Source organism: Pecten maximus, chromosome 1 (assembly GCF_902652985.1).
Source record: "Pecten maximus chromosome 1, xPecMax1.1, whole genome shotgun sequence".
In the NCBI taxonomy this organism is placed as follows: Eukaryota; Metazoa; Mollusca; class Bivalvia; order Pectinida; family Pectinidae; genus Pecten; species Pecten maximus.
Window position 1 is genome coordinate 52,184,631 of NC_047015.1, and position 17,173 is coordinate 52,201,803.

Genomic DNA, 17,173 nt, shown 5'->3' on the forward strand with positions numbered 1-17,173 from the left:
CCATAAGAGAGACCGCCCAGTGTCCATCTAATGTTAATGGTCTCGAAAGGTGAATTCCAAAATCCCCTGCATTGTTATTCGGTATAACTGTGGGCTATTCGAAGACCTCAGTACCATTCGCGTACCCATGTTTCTGTGGCAATCCGTTGAATACTTCGTCGTATTTATACCATGTCTTGTTCTGGAATCCAGGAATTTAACTTTGATAGCCAACCCAACCATTTCACGTACACTTCAGTCGTACCAGACCTTTTTCTTTTCCTCAACACTTTTTTCCACACGATATTTAGTCTCGGCATCGGCATTCACCTTTTGCATTTCTTTTTCATAAAAGGTTCCAGATATCTCATCGTTTACAAAATCTTTTAATTTAGAAACCGGTATACCTTGTCTCAAATATCTTCGATCTAGGATAAATAGTTCATCGGTCCATTCTCGTTGATAGTCTCTCTGAAACGTTCGTTTGGCGTGTGAGATTCTGACTTTACCACCTATCTTAAATTTACACGTTTTTTTTTTCATTCGGCTTGATATACGTTTTACGTCTTTTTTATGCACCAAATATTTGAGATATCGGACTTCGTCTTGGTTTGATTTGCTCACGCTAGAGGAAGACAATTACCTCAGTGATTTATGTGGTCTATTGTTGTAATTTGAAACTAGATCCTGGAGTATATCGATGTATCTATACGTTTGCTTTGACGTAAAGTATATATACATCAAGTTTTTAAGTGTTACGCCCCGCATAATTTTTCTGGGTGGAATTCTGGATAAAATGTACCCGTATGTTTTCATCTTCCAGGTATTTCCTTACTTTATCATTCCGAAACTCTGACTTCTTGTCATAACGAGCTGTACTTTCTTTTTTTTCCTTTTTTGAATATAGATTTTAGTGCGTTGGCGACGGTTTTACCCAATTTGTTTTTCAATGGTACTACCCATAGAAAACATTAATTAGTATTAAAAGGTATTTAATACCGTCATTGAACGATGTCAAATTTTGAAAGTGTGCCAAATCTCCGTCAAATAACGAGTCGATTCCTTCCAATACTACCCGATTCTTCTGAAATTTTGTGATCAAATCTTTCTGTAAACTGTAAGCGTCTTGATCTTGAAGCCATTGAGTTATCCTGCGTATGCCTATTTTAACCTTTCCTTCTTTACGTACAACTTGATCTATTTTTTTATGTCCAGCAAAAGATCCCGGATGTTTTGTATCATACCAGATCCTATTGAGATAGTCTTTCCAGTCAGCAATTCTCACATCTGGTGAGCATATGCACGTATGGTGTTTCCTTATATATCCAATAACAAACACTCACATTACAACAGATATTTTATTATTTACAAACAATATACACTCATTATACTTTTCTAATTGACACGTTGATGTTGTTAAGTATAGTATTCGCTGTAAATAATTCCACTGTCTGGTGTTTTAAGCCGATACCACGAATGGTGGCTTTTCCGTTGATGAATTGTCTCAAGCCAACCAGTATACGTCCTTCGTATCGACACACGGAAGCAAAGTAGTCGTCGGGTAACGGATACTGTTTCAAGCAGCTACACAGCGTGGTATTCAGGTTTAGCAATGCTTCAGAATTCGTAGTATTTGTCAAGATCTTGATGCAGTCCGATGTCTCATCACTTTTTGCTGCCATATTTTCTGTTACAGCCAGAGATGTCATAGTCAATTTAATTAAGGCAATTACTCCAACACATTTCACGATACGGACGTGAAGACGGTACCTATCGTATGCTGAATTTAAATTGGACATCATACTTTCCTTCATATCTGGTACGACGACACCGTCGAATGAATTCGTCCTGGAGATCGTTGTTCCTTAAACTGTTTTCACAGAATGATTTTTTGTGCAATACCCTTTTATATGGAGTTCACATATCCCAGCATGTATCATTCGGGTGGCATTCCGAACAATAAATAAAAGACATATGGTTATTATGATATTTATAACACGGTTCAATGTCTTTCAGTTCCAGTATTCTACAAGGTAACTCCTTCATGACCTCCTTCAGTCGCGTATATTGGTCGAAATGTAGCGCCACTCCAGTATGGGTAGGAGCTTTTTACACAGGTGCCTTCGGGCCTCCAGAAATGACGAATGTCCACTGTGGGATAAGGGTGATTTACCGAAACGTGTACATTACCACCTATATGTTCACAGAACGTTATTTCTTTGCCTGCTTTGAAATCCATCACGGCATCATTTACTTGGTCTACTGTACAGGTAAACTCTTTCCAGCGTTGTAGAGGAAACATAACCTCCTTGGTGTCCTTTATGAGACAAATCAACTTTGCGCATGCCTGTTCCGTAACTTCCCAAGTCGTACGTAAATCTACATACTTTCTCTTCGCTCAGGTTTTCGGCCGCCCTATTCTGTAACGGAATCATCGGTCAATGAAAGATTCTTCATGGCTTGGATAATGCTATCTAAGACGTCTTTAAGTATCGCCTTTGCATACTCTTTATCATTCAATGGGGTTTCCGTCATTTCCACATCTCGATTTTCTGTTATTTCTCTATACGAACTCATGATCTGTAAGAATAATAATGAATGACCGTAAAAAACTGTAAAGATTAACGATCTGCATACTGTGTAACAAACATTCATTATGAATCTTACCTTGTCTGGGATGTGTTCCGTTCTTTGCTTTGTAGAGGACTGATGCTGGACGATCGAATACCTTGTCTTTAAATACAGTTAAGTGGGTCAATTTTTGGGGCAGGTCACGCTAGGTCAGATTTGGGTCTGCGCAGGAGTATAGGTCGCGGGGGCTAGGTCAGATTGGGGCTAGGTCAGGTTGGGGTCTATGTAGGTCACGCAGGTGTTGGGTTAAAGTAGGTCAAGTTGGGGTCGAATGTAGGTCAAGTTATAGTTAAAGAGACGCCTATACTACTCATGCTACAATGAACGATTTAAATTGTTAACAACAGTACCTCATGCAAAGCTGAGTAAATAAATGCTCATATGGCAATTATACAATTCGCCAGTATGTTATAAAAGTAATGAAGATGTCGATAACTGTCTTTTCTCACAGATATCTGAAATACAACACATCATATTTGGTTCTGTTATTTCTGGTTTAATCGCCAATTTTAACCTTTTTTAACTGGTCAACTTCGATTTCGTCCAGTTTGTTGTACAGGAAGTCATCCACAAAATGTAGAATTCGTCGGAGGCTGAGAAGTGACAGTATGTTGGTGTTCTGATCAAGCTCTACCTCACACTCGTAGTTCTTTATAGGAAGTATGTTTGACCGAGGCAGACCCATCACCATAGCAACCTTGTCCACACTCTCTTTCATTGCCGGACTGAAAAACACTTTGCTGACGTCATCGGAGATTTCCTCACATATTCTGTCGATTTTTGTCAAGAGCACAACCTGGGGTACACCTGTGAACGAGATTGAATGACACTTTGAAATGTTACCCAGCGAAATCGTAATGCAGACCTATACACATCGACTAATGGATAGTTTGATCACTGAATTGCACTTATACTCAAATAATATAACAATCTCAAGACTGCTGTGGGAATTTCCTCTCACCAGAAATAAACGTCTATCTACCCATATTTAGAAAGAGAGTACATTGATCTTTATGACTTACCATTTTGGTTTTTATGTTAATTACATCTTACGTGAGTGATTTTGATAAATTGTATGGCAATATTAAATTAATTTGCAAAAAACAAATTGCTTTTCTTGCTTTCGATTGAAAAACTCAAATATGAATGAACAACTAGGGATATTTTAGCATAACCATGCAGTAATCAGTATCCATGTGTTAAAAAGATGAAAATTCATACAAACTGCAAAGTAACTATTGTTCTGACTATTGCTCTGAAAATACTCTGTGCAAAGCAGTTATGCATTAAAAAGATATAGCCAACAAGCCTGTGTCTTCCTTTTTGTGACATATGTTATTTACAATAATGTACAGTAACTGAACAAGAGTCAAACAAAATATTACCTCTTTGATTCATCCGCACCTGCATGGCTTTGATCCTCTCCAAAACCTTCTCGGGGATAACATCTACAGTACTAACGTCTAGGACGAAAGCAACACAGTGGATTTTATCTGACAGCGTAGGGTGCTTTAAAAATCCAATGACATCAGGAGATAGAGGAACGGACGGGTTAAACTGTAAGAACAAAGGACACAACATTACAATGAAATAGATTATAAACACACATAGTGGTTTTTTAATACATATCTGGTTTAAAACGGATTTTAAGAAGCAGCTTTTAACATCTTACTATTGGCGTCCACTGCTTTATCAGATTGTAATGAGTTACCCGACAGGGTGATTTTGTGTTGTTTTTTCGATATGCAGATATTTTTACATTTTTACTTTCTAAAGAAATTTTCCTTTCGTCTTTGAAATATATACTGACCATTAGAGTAACAAGGATGGATAGTATTGCAACAGCAATACAAAGTCCCCTGCCTGAGCTAGAAGTGCACCTATTCATTTTTGAAAAATGGATTTTCGAGAAAAAAAAATGTGTGATGCACAACTACATGTTATACTGATCATGTATACCAAGTTTCGTTAAAATCGGAGTAGCACTTTAGGAGGAGTTGTCCGGACAAGCCTCAACCAATGAGAAGCCGGCGTCCGTTTTGAAAAATGGATTTTCGAGAAAAAAAATGTGTGATGCACAACTACATGTTATACTGATCATGTATACCAAGTTTCGTTCAAATCGGAGTAGCACTTTAGGAGGAGTTGTCCGGACAAGCCTCAACCAATGAGAAGCCGGCGGCAATTTTGAAAAATAGAGTTTCGAGAAAAAAAATGTGGGATGCACAACTACATGTTATACTGATCATGTATACCAAGTTTTGTTAAAATCGGAGTAGTACTTGAGGAGGAGTTGTTCGGACAATCCTCAACCAATGAGAAGCCGGCGGCCATTTTGAAAAATATATTTTCGAGAAAAAAAATGTGTGATGCACAACTACATGTTATACTGATCATGTATACCAAGTTTCGTTAAAATCGGAGTAGCACTTTAGGAGGAGTTATCCGGACAAGCCTCAACCAATGAGAAGCCGGCGGCCGTTCTAAAAAAAAGGATGTTCGAGAAAAAAAAATGTGGGATGCACAACTACATGTTATACTGATCATGTATACCAAGTTTTGTTAAAATCGGAGTAGTACTTTAGGAGGAGTTGTCCGGACAAGCCTCAACCAATGAGAAGCCGGCGGCCATTTTGAAAAATAGAGTTTCGAGAAAAAAAATGTGGGATGCACAACTACATGTTATACTGATCATGTATACCAAGTTTTGTTAAAATCGGAGTAGTACTTTAGGAGGAGTTGTTCGGACAATCCTCAACCAATGAGAAGCCGGCGGCCATTTTGAAAAATATATTTTCGAGAAAAAAAATGTGTGATGCACAACTACATGTTATACTGATCATGTATACCAAGTTTTGTTAAAATCAGAGTAGTACTTGAGGAGGAGTTGTTCGGACAATCCTCAACCAATGAGAAGCCGGCGGCCATTTTGAAAAATATATTTTCGAGAAAAAAAATGTGTGATGCACAACTACATGTTATACTGATCATGTATACCAATTTTCGTTAAAATCGGAGTAGCACTTTAGGAGGAGTTGTCCGGACAAGCCTCAACCAATGAGAAGCCGGCGGCCGTTTTAAAAAATGGATTTTCGAGAGAAAAAAAATGTGGGATGCACAACTACATGTTATACTGATCATGTATACCAAGTTTTGTTAAAATCGGAGTAGTACTTTAGGAGGAGTTGTCCGGACAAGCCTCAACCAATGAGAAGCCGGCGGCCATTTTGAAAAATAGAGTTTCGAGAAAAAAAAAATGTGGGATGCACAACTACATGTTATACTGATCATGTATACCAAGTTTTGTTAAAATCGGAGTAGTACTTTAGGAGGAGTTGTTCGGACAATCCTCAACCAATGAGAAGCCGGCGGCCATTTTGAAAAATATATTTTCGAGAAAAAAAATGTGTGATGCACAACTACATGTTATACTGATCATGTATACCAAGTTTTGTTAAAATCAGAGTAGTACTTTAGGAGGAGTTGTCCGGACAACTGTTGCGTGACAGACAGACAGACGGACGGACGGACGGATGGGAAACCTAAAGTCCCCCCGTTTTTCAAACGGCAGGGGACTAATAACTGAAAGAACGGTGAGCATTTTAGATTATCCATATTTCTATCTTGGTACATATCAACATTTGTAGATATGTGTACATATTCACTCACCTTGTACCTGTCTGGCACGTGACCATCAAGTAGATAATCAACATCGTGGTCATCAATACCTTGATCCTCTTCGAGACCACGCGTGTCGCACAACCGGAAGTTGAAGGGTTTACCAGCATATCCATCTCTGACTTGATACATCCGGTACTAAATGGGAGGAAAACATTATAGAAAATTCGACATGTAATATTCCATTAAAACATTATTACATAAGTAATACTATTTCAAATTAATCAATCCTGATGGCTCGGTCGGAAGCGCGCAAGTGGAACTACTGTGAGAGAGAACTGGAGAAAACCACATCTGGTCGGGGAATTGCACCCCTGCCGCCTAGGCAAACGACAAGTGTGTTAGCACTATGCAACCCAGTGATAGCCATAGCTTGACAGCCGAAGGGGGCGATAATGAGATTTACCTGACCAAGTTTATAACTTTTCTCAGGATAGTACATAAGTAATAAAACTTTTGTTCGTCATAAACTCATATCTGGATTTAAAATTAGCAGATTCCAAAATGTATCTTGACTTCCTTGGTATGAAATCATTAAATGTAGTATTTAAAAGACTGTCTTCTTATCTATTAGTCTACCTTTGTAGATACAACATCAACACAAATGTTGTGAATTGGCTAAATATATTCACCGCAGTTACGCAGGGCACCAAAGTCAACCCGCAAATGAAAGGTTGACTCATCCAGCAAATACAATTCTTGAGAAGCAGTGGTAACGAGGACAGTTAACGAGGATATGTATGCAACGAACGATGATCAGATGAAATATAAAGTGTAGCCACGAGTGATAGCAAATTGAACAACATAGCATTGGACGATATCAAGCTATATTCATGATATAAAATGCTATAACGTAATTTGGTTTCCAAGGATTAAGGCTAATGATACTCACAGCTGTTGTAAGACTATGTTCCGCACTTCCAGTGTTAGCTTGCCCACTGATATGTCCCCGGAAGATGGAGTTGATGGTGTTGAAGAAGCTCGACTTCCCAGCCCCGACCTGTCCGACCAATAAAATCCTCGCCTGCTGAAGGTCCAGTCCAGGTAAAGGTTTGTATGTGGCCACTTTGTCCTTGATCTCCTCCTCAAGCTGAGGACAAAGTGACAACAGATGGTGAATCTGTTTCTACTACATATCACGTAAGTTGATCAAGTTGAAATGAGATTCTTATTTATGTTGCCTTCAATTGACAATTCGGCTTATATTGCATCTTAATTAATTTCAACCAATATACAACTTGTCTTAAGAAATACGATTTAAGGTATTCTAAATACATAAATCTTTTGATAATGTTGATGTACTACAATGTTTTACATACGAACCGTATCTTTACAATGCAAAATATTATACAGAAGACACACAAAATATTAACACTTTTCAATACAAATTGAGAGTCAGATACTTAAGAGCCAAAATTGGATTAAACTGTTTCGTTTGTCAGGAACTCGTCAGTGATGCTAAGGGCCTAAAGGGTTATGTCTAACCTGACTACTCCAGTCGACATTTTGAATCCATGGCTTTTGAAGCAGCTGCTGCTCTGAAAACAATGAAGAAGAAAAAAGTATTTTATTAATCAACAGATTATGTCGTTGACATTCACGAAACAAAGCTAACCCATTTCGTTTATCAATTGTAAGCTGTTTTACAAAGCTTTCAACCTATAAATGATGTTATGCTTTTTGTCGGTTAAAAAAGCTGTGATTATCTAATGAGAGCCGCGCAAATACAAACAACATGTTGGTACAGGGACATATTATTTACCTACATTGTCAAACTGAGATGAACTGTTAAATAATAAATAATACAATTGCCATGCAAACAGATATTGTCAGACAAAAATATGTTTTGCAACATTTTATCATACAGGGACATGAAACACAGACTCATTATGACACAAAGAGATAAGGTCACACAAAGACATGTCATATACAAAGACGGAGACATATTGTCAAACAAAGAAATATTGTTACAAAAGGAAATCGTTTCACCCACAAAGATATTGTCACACACAGAGATATTGTCACACACAGATACATTTTGTATATTGTCACACACAGAGATATTGTCATAGAAATATTGTCACACATAGATATATTGTCACACACAGAGATATTGTCACACACACACAGATATTGGCACACATGTATTGTAACACATTGATATGTCACACATAGATATTGTCACACAAAGATATATTATCAGAGATATTGTCACACACAGATATATTGTCACACACACAGATATTGTCATACAGAAATATTGTCACACAGATATTGTCACACAAAGAGATATTGTCACACACAGAAATATTGTCACGGAGACATTGTCAAACACACAGATATTGTCACACAAAGATATATTGTCACACAAAGAGATATTGTCACACACAGATATATTGTCACAGAGATAATGTCACACACAAAGATATTGTCACACACATATATATTGTCACACACAGATATTGTCACACACAGATATATTGCCACACACAGATATATTGCCACACACAGAGATATTGTCACACACAGATATATTGTCACACACAGAGATATTGTCACACACACAGATATTGTCATACAGAAATATTGTCAAACAGATATTGTCACACAAAGAGATATTGTCACACACAAATATTGTCACGGAGACATTGTCAAACACACAGATATTGTCACACAAAGATATATTGTCACACAAAGAGATATTGTCACACACAGATATATTGTCACAGAGATAATGTCACACACAAAGATATTGTCACACACATATATATTGTCACACACAGATATTGTCACACACAGATATATTGTCACACACAGATATATTGCCACACACAGAGATATTGTCACACACAGAGATATTGTCACACACAGATATATTGTCACACACAGAGATACTATCACAGAGATATTGTCACAGACATATTGTCACAAAAAGAGATATTGTCACACACACAGATATTGTCACACACACAGATATTGCCACACACAGGGATATTGTCGCACAGAAATATTGTCACACAGATATTGTCACACAAAGAGATATTGTCACAAACAGATATATTGTCACAGAGATAATGTCACACACAGAGATATTGTCATACAGAAATATTGTCACACAGATATTGTCACACAAAGAGATATTGCCAGACACAGATATATTGTCACAGAGATGTCACACACAGAGATATTGTCAAACACAGAGATATTTTCACACACAGAGATATTGTCGCACACAGAGATATTGTCACACACAGAGATATTGTCACACAGAGAGATATTGTCACACACAGAGATATTGTCACACACAGATATATTGTCACAAACAGACATATTGTCACACAGAATTATTGTCACACAGAGAAATACTGTCACAAAAGGAAATCGTTTCACCCACAAAGATATTGTCACACACAGAGATATTGTCACACACAGAGATATTGTCACACACAGAGATATTGTCACACACAGATACATTTTGTATATTGTCACACACAGAGATATTGTCACACACAGAGATAAGGTCACACACAGATACATTTTGTATATTGTCACACACAGAGATATTGTCACACACAGAGATATTGTCACACACAGATACATTTTGTATATTGTCACACACAGATACATTTTGTATATTGTCACACACAGAGATATTGTCATAGAAATATTGTCACACATAGATATATTGTCACACACAGAGATATTGTCACACACACACAGATATTGGCACACATGTATTGTAACACATTGATATGTCACACATAGATATTGTCACACAAAGATATATTATCAGAGATATTGTCACACACAGATATATTGTCACACACAGAGATATTGGCACACACACAGATATTGTCACACACAGAAATATTGTAACAGAGACATTGTCAAACACACAGAGATATTGTCACACAAAGATATATTGTCACACAAAGATATATTGTCACACATATATTGTCACATAAAGAGATATTGTCACATATATTTTCACATACATATATATTGTCATAGAGATAATGTCACACACAAAGATATTGTCACACACAGATATATTGTCACACACAGAGATATTGTCACACACAGATATATTGCCACACACAGATATATTGCCACACACAGAGATATTGTCACACACAGAGATATTGTCACACACAGATATATTGTCACACACAGAGATACTGTCACAGAGATATTGTCACAGACATATTGTCACAAAAAGAGATATTGTCACACACACAAATATTGTCACACACACAGATATTGCCACACACGGGGATATTGTCACACAGAAATATTGTCACACAGATATTGTCACACAAAGAGATATTGTCAAACACAGATATATTGTCACAGAGATAATGTCACACACACAGATATTGTCATACATAAATATTGTCACACAGATATTGTCACACAAAGCGATATTGCCACACACAGATTTATTGTCACAGAGATGTCACAAACAGAAATATTGTCACACACAGAGATATTTTCACACACAGAGATATTGTCGCACACAGAGATATTGTCATACACAGATATTGTCACACACAGAGACATTGTCACACAGAGAGATATTGTCACAAACAGAGATATTGTCACACACAGATATATTGTCACACAGATATATTGCCACACAGAGACATATTGTCACAGAGATATTGTCACAGACATATTGTCACACACAGAGATAGTCACACACACAGATATTGTCACACAGGTATTGTCACACAAAGAGATATTGCCACACACAGATATATTGTCACAGAGATAATGTCACACACAGAGATATTGTCACAGAGATAATGTCACACACAGGGATATTGTCACACAGAAATATCGTCACACAGGTATTCTCACACAAAGAGATATTGTCATACACAGATATATTATCACAGATATGTCACACACAGATATTGTCACAGAGAGATATTGTCACACACAGATATATTGTCACACAGATATATTGCCACACAGAGAGATATTTTCACAGAGATATTGTCACACACAGATCAATTGTCACACACAGAGATTGTCACACACACAGATATTGTCACACACAGAGATATTGTATCACACAGAGATATTGTCACTCAGAGATATTGTCACACACACAGATATTGTCACACACACAGATGTATTGTAAGAGATATTGTCACACACAAGAGATATTGTCGCACACAGAGATATTGTCACACACAGAGATATTGTCACACACACAGATATTGTCACACACAGATAAATTGTCACACACAGAGATATTGTCATAGAGATATTGTCACACAGATATGTCACACAGAGATATTGTCACAGAAATATTGTCGCACACAGATATTGTCACAAACACAGATATTGTCACACACACAGATATTACCACACACAGGGTAATTATCACACAGAAATATTGTCACACAAAGAGATATTGTCACACAAAGAGATAATGTCATACACAAAGATATTGTCATACAGAAATATTGTCACACAGATATTGGCACACAAAGAGATATTGTCACATACGGATATATTGTCACAGAGATGTCACACAGAGATATTGTCACACACAGAGATATGGTCACAGAGATATTGTCACACGCAGAGATATTGTCACACACAGATATATTGTCGCACACAAAGATATTGTCATATACAGAGATATTGTCACACACAGAGATATTGTCACACAGAGAGATATTGCCACACACAGAGATATTGTCACACACAGATATATTGTCACATATATTGCCACACAGAGAGATATTGTCAGAGATATTGTCACACACAGATAAATTTTTACACACAGAGATATTGTCACGCACACAGATATTGTCACACACAGATATATTGTCACACACACAGATATTGTCACAGAGATATTGTCACACACACATATATTGTCACACACACAGATGTATTGTCAGAAATATTGTCACACAGAGATATTGTCACACACAGAGGTATTGTCACACACAGATATATTGCCACAAACAGATACATTGCCACAAACACAGAGATATTGTCACACACAGAGATATTGTCACACACAGAGATATTGTCACACACAGAGATATTGCCACACACAGGGATATTGTCACACAGAAATATTGTCACACAAAGAGATATTGTCACACAAAGAGATAATGTCATACACAGAGATATTGTCATACAGAAATATTGTCACACAGATATTGGCACACAAAGAGATATTGTCACACACAGATATATTGTCAGAGATTTCACACACAGAGATATTGTCACACACAGAGATATGGTCACACAGAGATATTGTCACACGCAGAGAAATTGTCACACACAGATATATTGTCGCACACAGATATATTGTCACACAGAGAGATATTGCCACACAGAGATATTGTCACACACAGATATATTGTCACACATATATTGCCACACAGAGATATTGTCACACACAGATAAATTGTCAAACACAGAGATATTGTCACGCACAGATATTGTCACACACACAGATATTGTCACATACAGATATATTGTCACACACACAGATATTGTCACAGAGATATTGTCACACACACAGATATTGTCACAGAGATATTGTCACACACAGATAAATTGTCACACACAGATAAATTGTCACACACAGAGATATTGTCATAGATATTGTCACACACAGAGATATTGTCACACACAGAGATATTGTCATAGAGATATTGTCACACACACAGATATTGTCACACACACAGATATTGTCTATAGATAGTGTTACACCTCCAGAGATATTGTTACACACAAAGATTTATTGTTACACACACATATATATTGTCACACAGAGAGATATTGTCACAAAGAGAGATATTGTCACTGAGATATTGTCACACACAGGGATATTGTCACACAGAAATATTGTCACACATATATTTTTACACCTCCAGAGATATTGTTACACGTATAAATATTGTCACACACAAGATATATTGTAACAGAGATATTGTCACACACAGGGATATTGTCACACAGAAATATTGTCACACAAAAACATATTGCCTCATCGTGATAATTATCTCGACAGATTGGTTAGTTTGAATAACCCCAGAAACCTTTGTTTCAGAGCGTATATCTGTGTATCAGTATGGTTTTGTATGTCGTGATATTATGTTACCTTCTACATGGTAGACTTCCAGATCCAGCACCTGTAGGTGACCGTTCATCACGGAGTTGTAGTTCTGTCCCTGAAAATCGTAGGTAGCACCGAGTCTATTCGTGTTACCATTTAAAGGAAAATGGGTTCCTGACTTATTTATACTCTTAGTAAAAGAATTAAGATCATGTCCACCGAAGGTTGGTCCGTATCCGGAAGCCCCATATATAGCACTGGTCCCGTTGGTTTTGTTGGGAAACTTCATTGGCTGTTCTGCACCATCGAATTTTAGTTTAAACAGAAATGCGTTTGCATCGGTGTAATAGGCGCCATTCGAGTTCCAACTGACAGCTGTGTATCCTCCATACACCGAATTATTTGTGTTGTAAAAGACAGTGATAGTTGGTCCCTTGTTGTCACAATAACTGTGGAAGGTCTGGGCGTTACACCCGTCACGACTGATCTTATACAGTAAAGTAAACTTGTGTGTTTTTGATGAACCAATCCATTTGGATAGTTGATTTTTGTGAGTTGGTGTAAGCTCTATTGCCATTATGTCTACCTAAAAATAATACAACAGCATATTACAGACCCAATAACATCTCCCTGAGCCTCTTGTTTTTTTAGGAAGTCGTTCAAAAATATTCTCTGTGATCCCTTTGACCGTGAATGTACCTGTAGGTCAAAGTAATTCATTTGAATACACTTGGTAGTCCTTCGCCCCACCATGCTGCAGGCCCAATATCAATCACTGTGCCTCCTGGTTATTGAAAAGAAGTTGTTTAACGGTTTTAGTCTATTTGACAACTATGACCTTCAATGTAGATAAAGGTCATTCATTTGAACAAGCTTGTTAACACTTCACCCTATGATGCTACAAACCCAATATCAAGTCTTGGGACATGTTGGTTTTGGAGAAGAAGTTGTTTAAAGAGTTTTGCACATTTGACCCCTCTGACCTTGAATGAAGTCAAGGTAATTTATCTTAATACACTTGGTAGTCCTTTACCCAAGCATGCTACAGGCCCAATAGCAATCCTTGGGCCTCCTGGTTATTGAGAAGAAGTTGTTTAACGATTTTAGTATATTTGACTCCTATGACCTTCAATATGACCTTCAATGTTGGTCAAGATTTTGAACATATTCAATAGCCATAACATAGGACCAATAGCAGGCCTCTGTGTATCATGGCTATTGCGACGAAGCTGTTTCAAGGAAAACGTTGACGCTGGACGGCCGGGCGACAGACACCGCACCACGAGATAACCCCACTTGCTCTTCGGGCAGGTGAGCTTTAAATCACATTCCCATAAACTACCTGCTCCAAGTATATCTACAACGCCCTCTTATATATGTAATATTACAGTTCTTAGCCCAAACATGCATATTTGTAAACAATAATATAAACATTAATATATATAAAGGCGGTGACATCAGAGGTAAAACATAATCAAACACCGTTTACAATGAAGTGGTCACGGTATAGCGATACTTACGTTGCTGCCTGACCTGTCACGACTTTGTGGTTATTAAGTGACTGAATTTTGAAACTCTAATACACTTCTGCCTACAGGGTTTTTCCGACTCTTCTGATAATGAAAACGAAAGTAGAGAGCCGCGATATATACTTACTGAAAACACGTTGATGTATTATCGAAAACAAGCCTGTATTAATGTTCTATGAAACGAAAGCGAAAGTAGATAATCATTATTCTGTGAAAAGGGGAGATCAGTACACATGTGCTTCAAATTATAACCTGAACTTCGATATAAACTTTACAACACAATTAATCTCATATTTAAACGGTTAGTCATACCTGGCCTAGCTTTTATCTATAAAGGCTTAGCGACAAAGTCCTTTTCTTACTAATAATTACACCCAACTAAAAATCCTCGCCTCGTCTGTATATATATCATACATACCCAATATACAATCAAGAATTGTATTTTAGGTGTATTGATATGAGTTGAATTTCTGTGAAAATCTAAGTAGCCTGACTTTTTAATAAACTTCCTCCAATTATCAGAAAATCAGTTAATTGTGTAATAAAGATTGATATTAAGCGAGACTAGCAGCAAATAATATTCCGTACGTTAAAAAAGTACATTAGCTGTGTTCTGTGATCAATATAGTATATACATCACTAGTCTATGTATATGTATATGTGTACATGTATATATATTAACCTGTGATAAGGCCGGGCCTTCAGAACACAAAAGAAAATCATTCAAATTATAGACTACGATATGCTATGTCTTTTGCAAAGCAAATCAAAACCGCCATCTTCCGTTTGGTCCAACAGTTCAAAAATATCTCCAGAAATAATATCTACACATTTTAATATCATTATGAAAGGAAAGCAATTATCTAGTCTACGTCACGTGTCTTGATGATTGATTGATATTGTGATGAAGCAATATTCTCATGAATTGTAACAACATACTTACGTAGCTATACGGTTACGACTCCTTTAAAATGGCGTGCCTCTCGCTGTGGTTTTTTCGATGACTTCACTTCCTCTTTCCTAGTACAGAAAGTTTAACATTTAAAGTCCTATTACTGTACAGTCGTAATTCATACAAAAGTTCATGAGATATATGGTAAGTGACATTTAAACAGGCATGGTTATGGCCGTTCAATCTAGATGTTTGTTGATTTGTCAATGTGGGACACCGACACATCTCACAACTAGCCAAATACCCTGTACGGCATTAATCGATCAAGTATTAATGACTTAAAATATAATAAATTTATATGTATAATCTCAAATACGGAAAAAAACACATAATAAGGGGGGGGGGGGGGGGGGGGGGGGATTTAGTCATATAGTCATATATGTTTGTTTTTTATGTATATAGCACAAAATATTTAAATTTCCTTATACATTTCTAGATGTTATATCCGATAATGTCAGTGATCTTGTTGAAAACATATGGTTATTAGAATATTTCAGTTCCTGGTGTATGTCTGTCTGTAAATGAAGACTAACGAAATTGATATTTATTTATTCAGCATTGTCGATCTTTACCATTTAAACCACAATCGTCTGCTTCAGGTTTATATTGTTGTATTAGAGACATTTTGTTTTCTTTTAATGCTTACAAGAAACAGCCGCCTGTGTAAAAAAATCAACATATCATATTTAAAATTATTTATAGATCTAGCTAACTCGATTTACAAACATTCACGTGGCCCCGATATTGTCATCAGACCGAACAGTATGAAATAGCCACGGTACATTATAGACAGGAAGTAAGCCAAACGAAACAATGAAATTCCAATCCCAGCAGAAATCAGTACAAACCTAGCATACTTGTGTATTTACCCAATATTTTATAAAACCTAGGATCCAATGACCATTTGTTCCAAGTCCCCGATGCGCTATATTAAGACTGTCTAATTATACATTGGCTAGGTGCATATTCCCATCAATTTTGCTCGTCCAAATTAAAAATAAAGCCAATAACCTTGTATTTGGTATCTGTATGTGTTGTTGATGGACCAAGGTTTAATAATTTTTGACCCACCATTTAAGCTTTCTTGTCACCAAATTCCACCAAAATCGAATGATATACATGAATATAATTCAAACACTGTCTACAATAAAATGAATAATTTCGATGCGAGTATCACCAAAAAAATATGAGTTTGAACATGTTACTGCAAATACACGTTACAACCTGTTTATTTAATTAGATCAAAGACACGATACAAATGCGAAAGGTTAAAATTGTACACCCGTTAAAATCGTCAAAGCTGCACCACAGTAC

The 17,173-nt window shown here is 36.8% G+C and overlaps 1 protein-coding gene across 1 annotated transcript; it reads right to left on the bottom strand.

The window, feature by feature from the left end:
- Positions 1–3,090: 3,090 nt before the first annotated feature.
- LOC117337697 (interferon-induced protein 44-like) lies at positions 3,091–15,934 on the bottom strand. Its single transcript, XM_033898799.1, has 7 exons — positions 15,851–15,934; positions 13,424–13,964; positions 7,774–7,826; positions 7,181–7,378; positions 6,280–6,426; positions 3,996–4,167; positions 3,091–3,417 (listed from the first exon to the last, which is right to left on the bottom strand). Exons 2-7 carry the CDS (start codon positions 13,953–13,955, stop codon positions 3,107–3,109), a joined length of 1,413 nt encoding a protein of 470 aa, XP_033754690.1. The 5' UTR covers positions 13,956–13,964; positions 15,851–15,934; the 3' UTR covers positions 3,091–3,106.
- Positions 15,935–17,173: the final 1,239 nt, after the last annotated feature.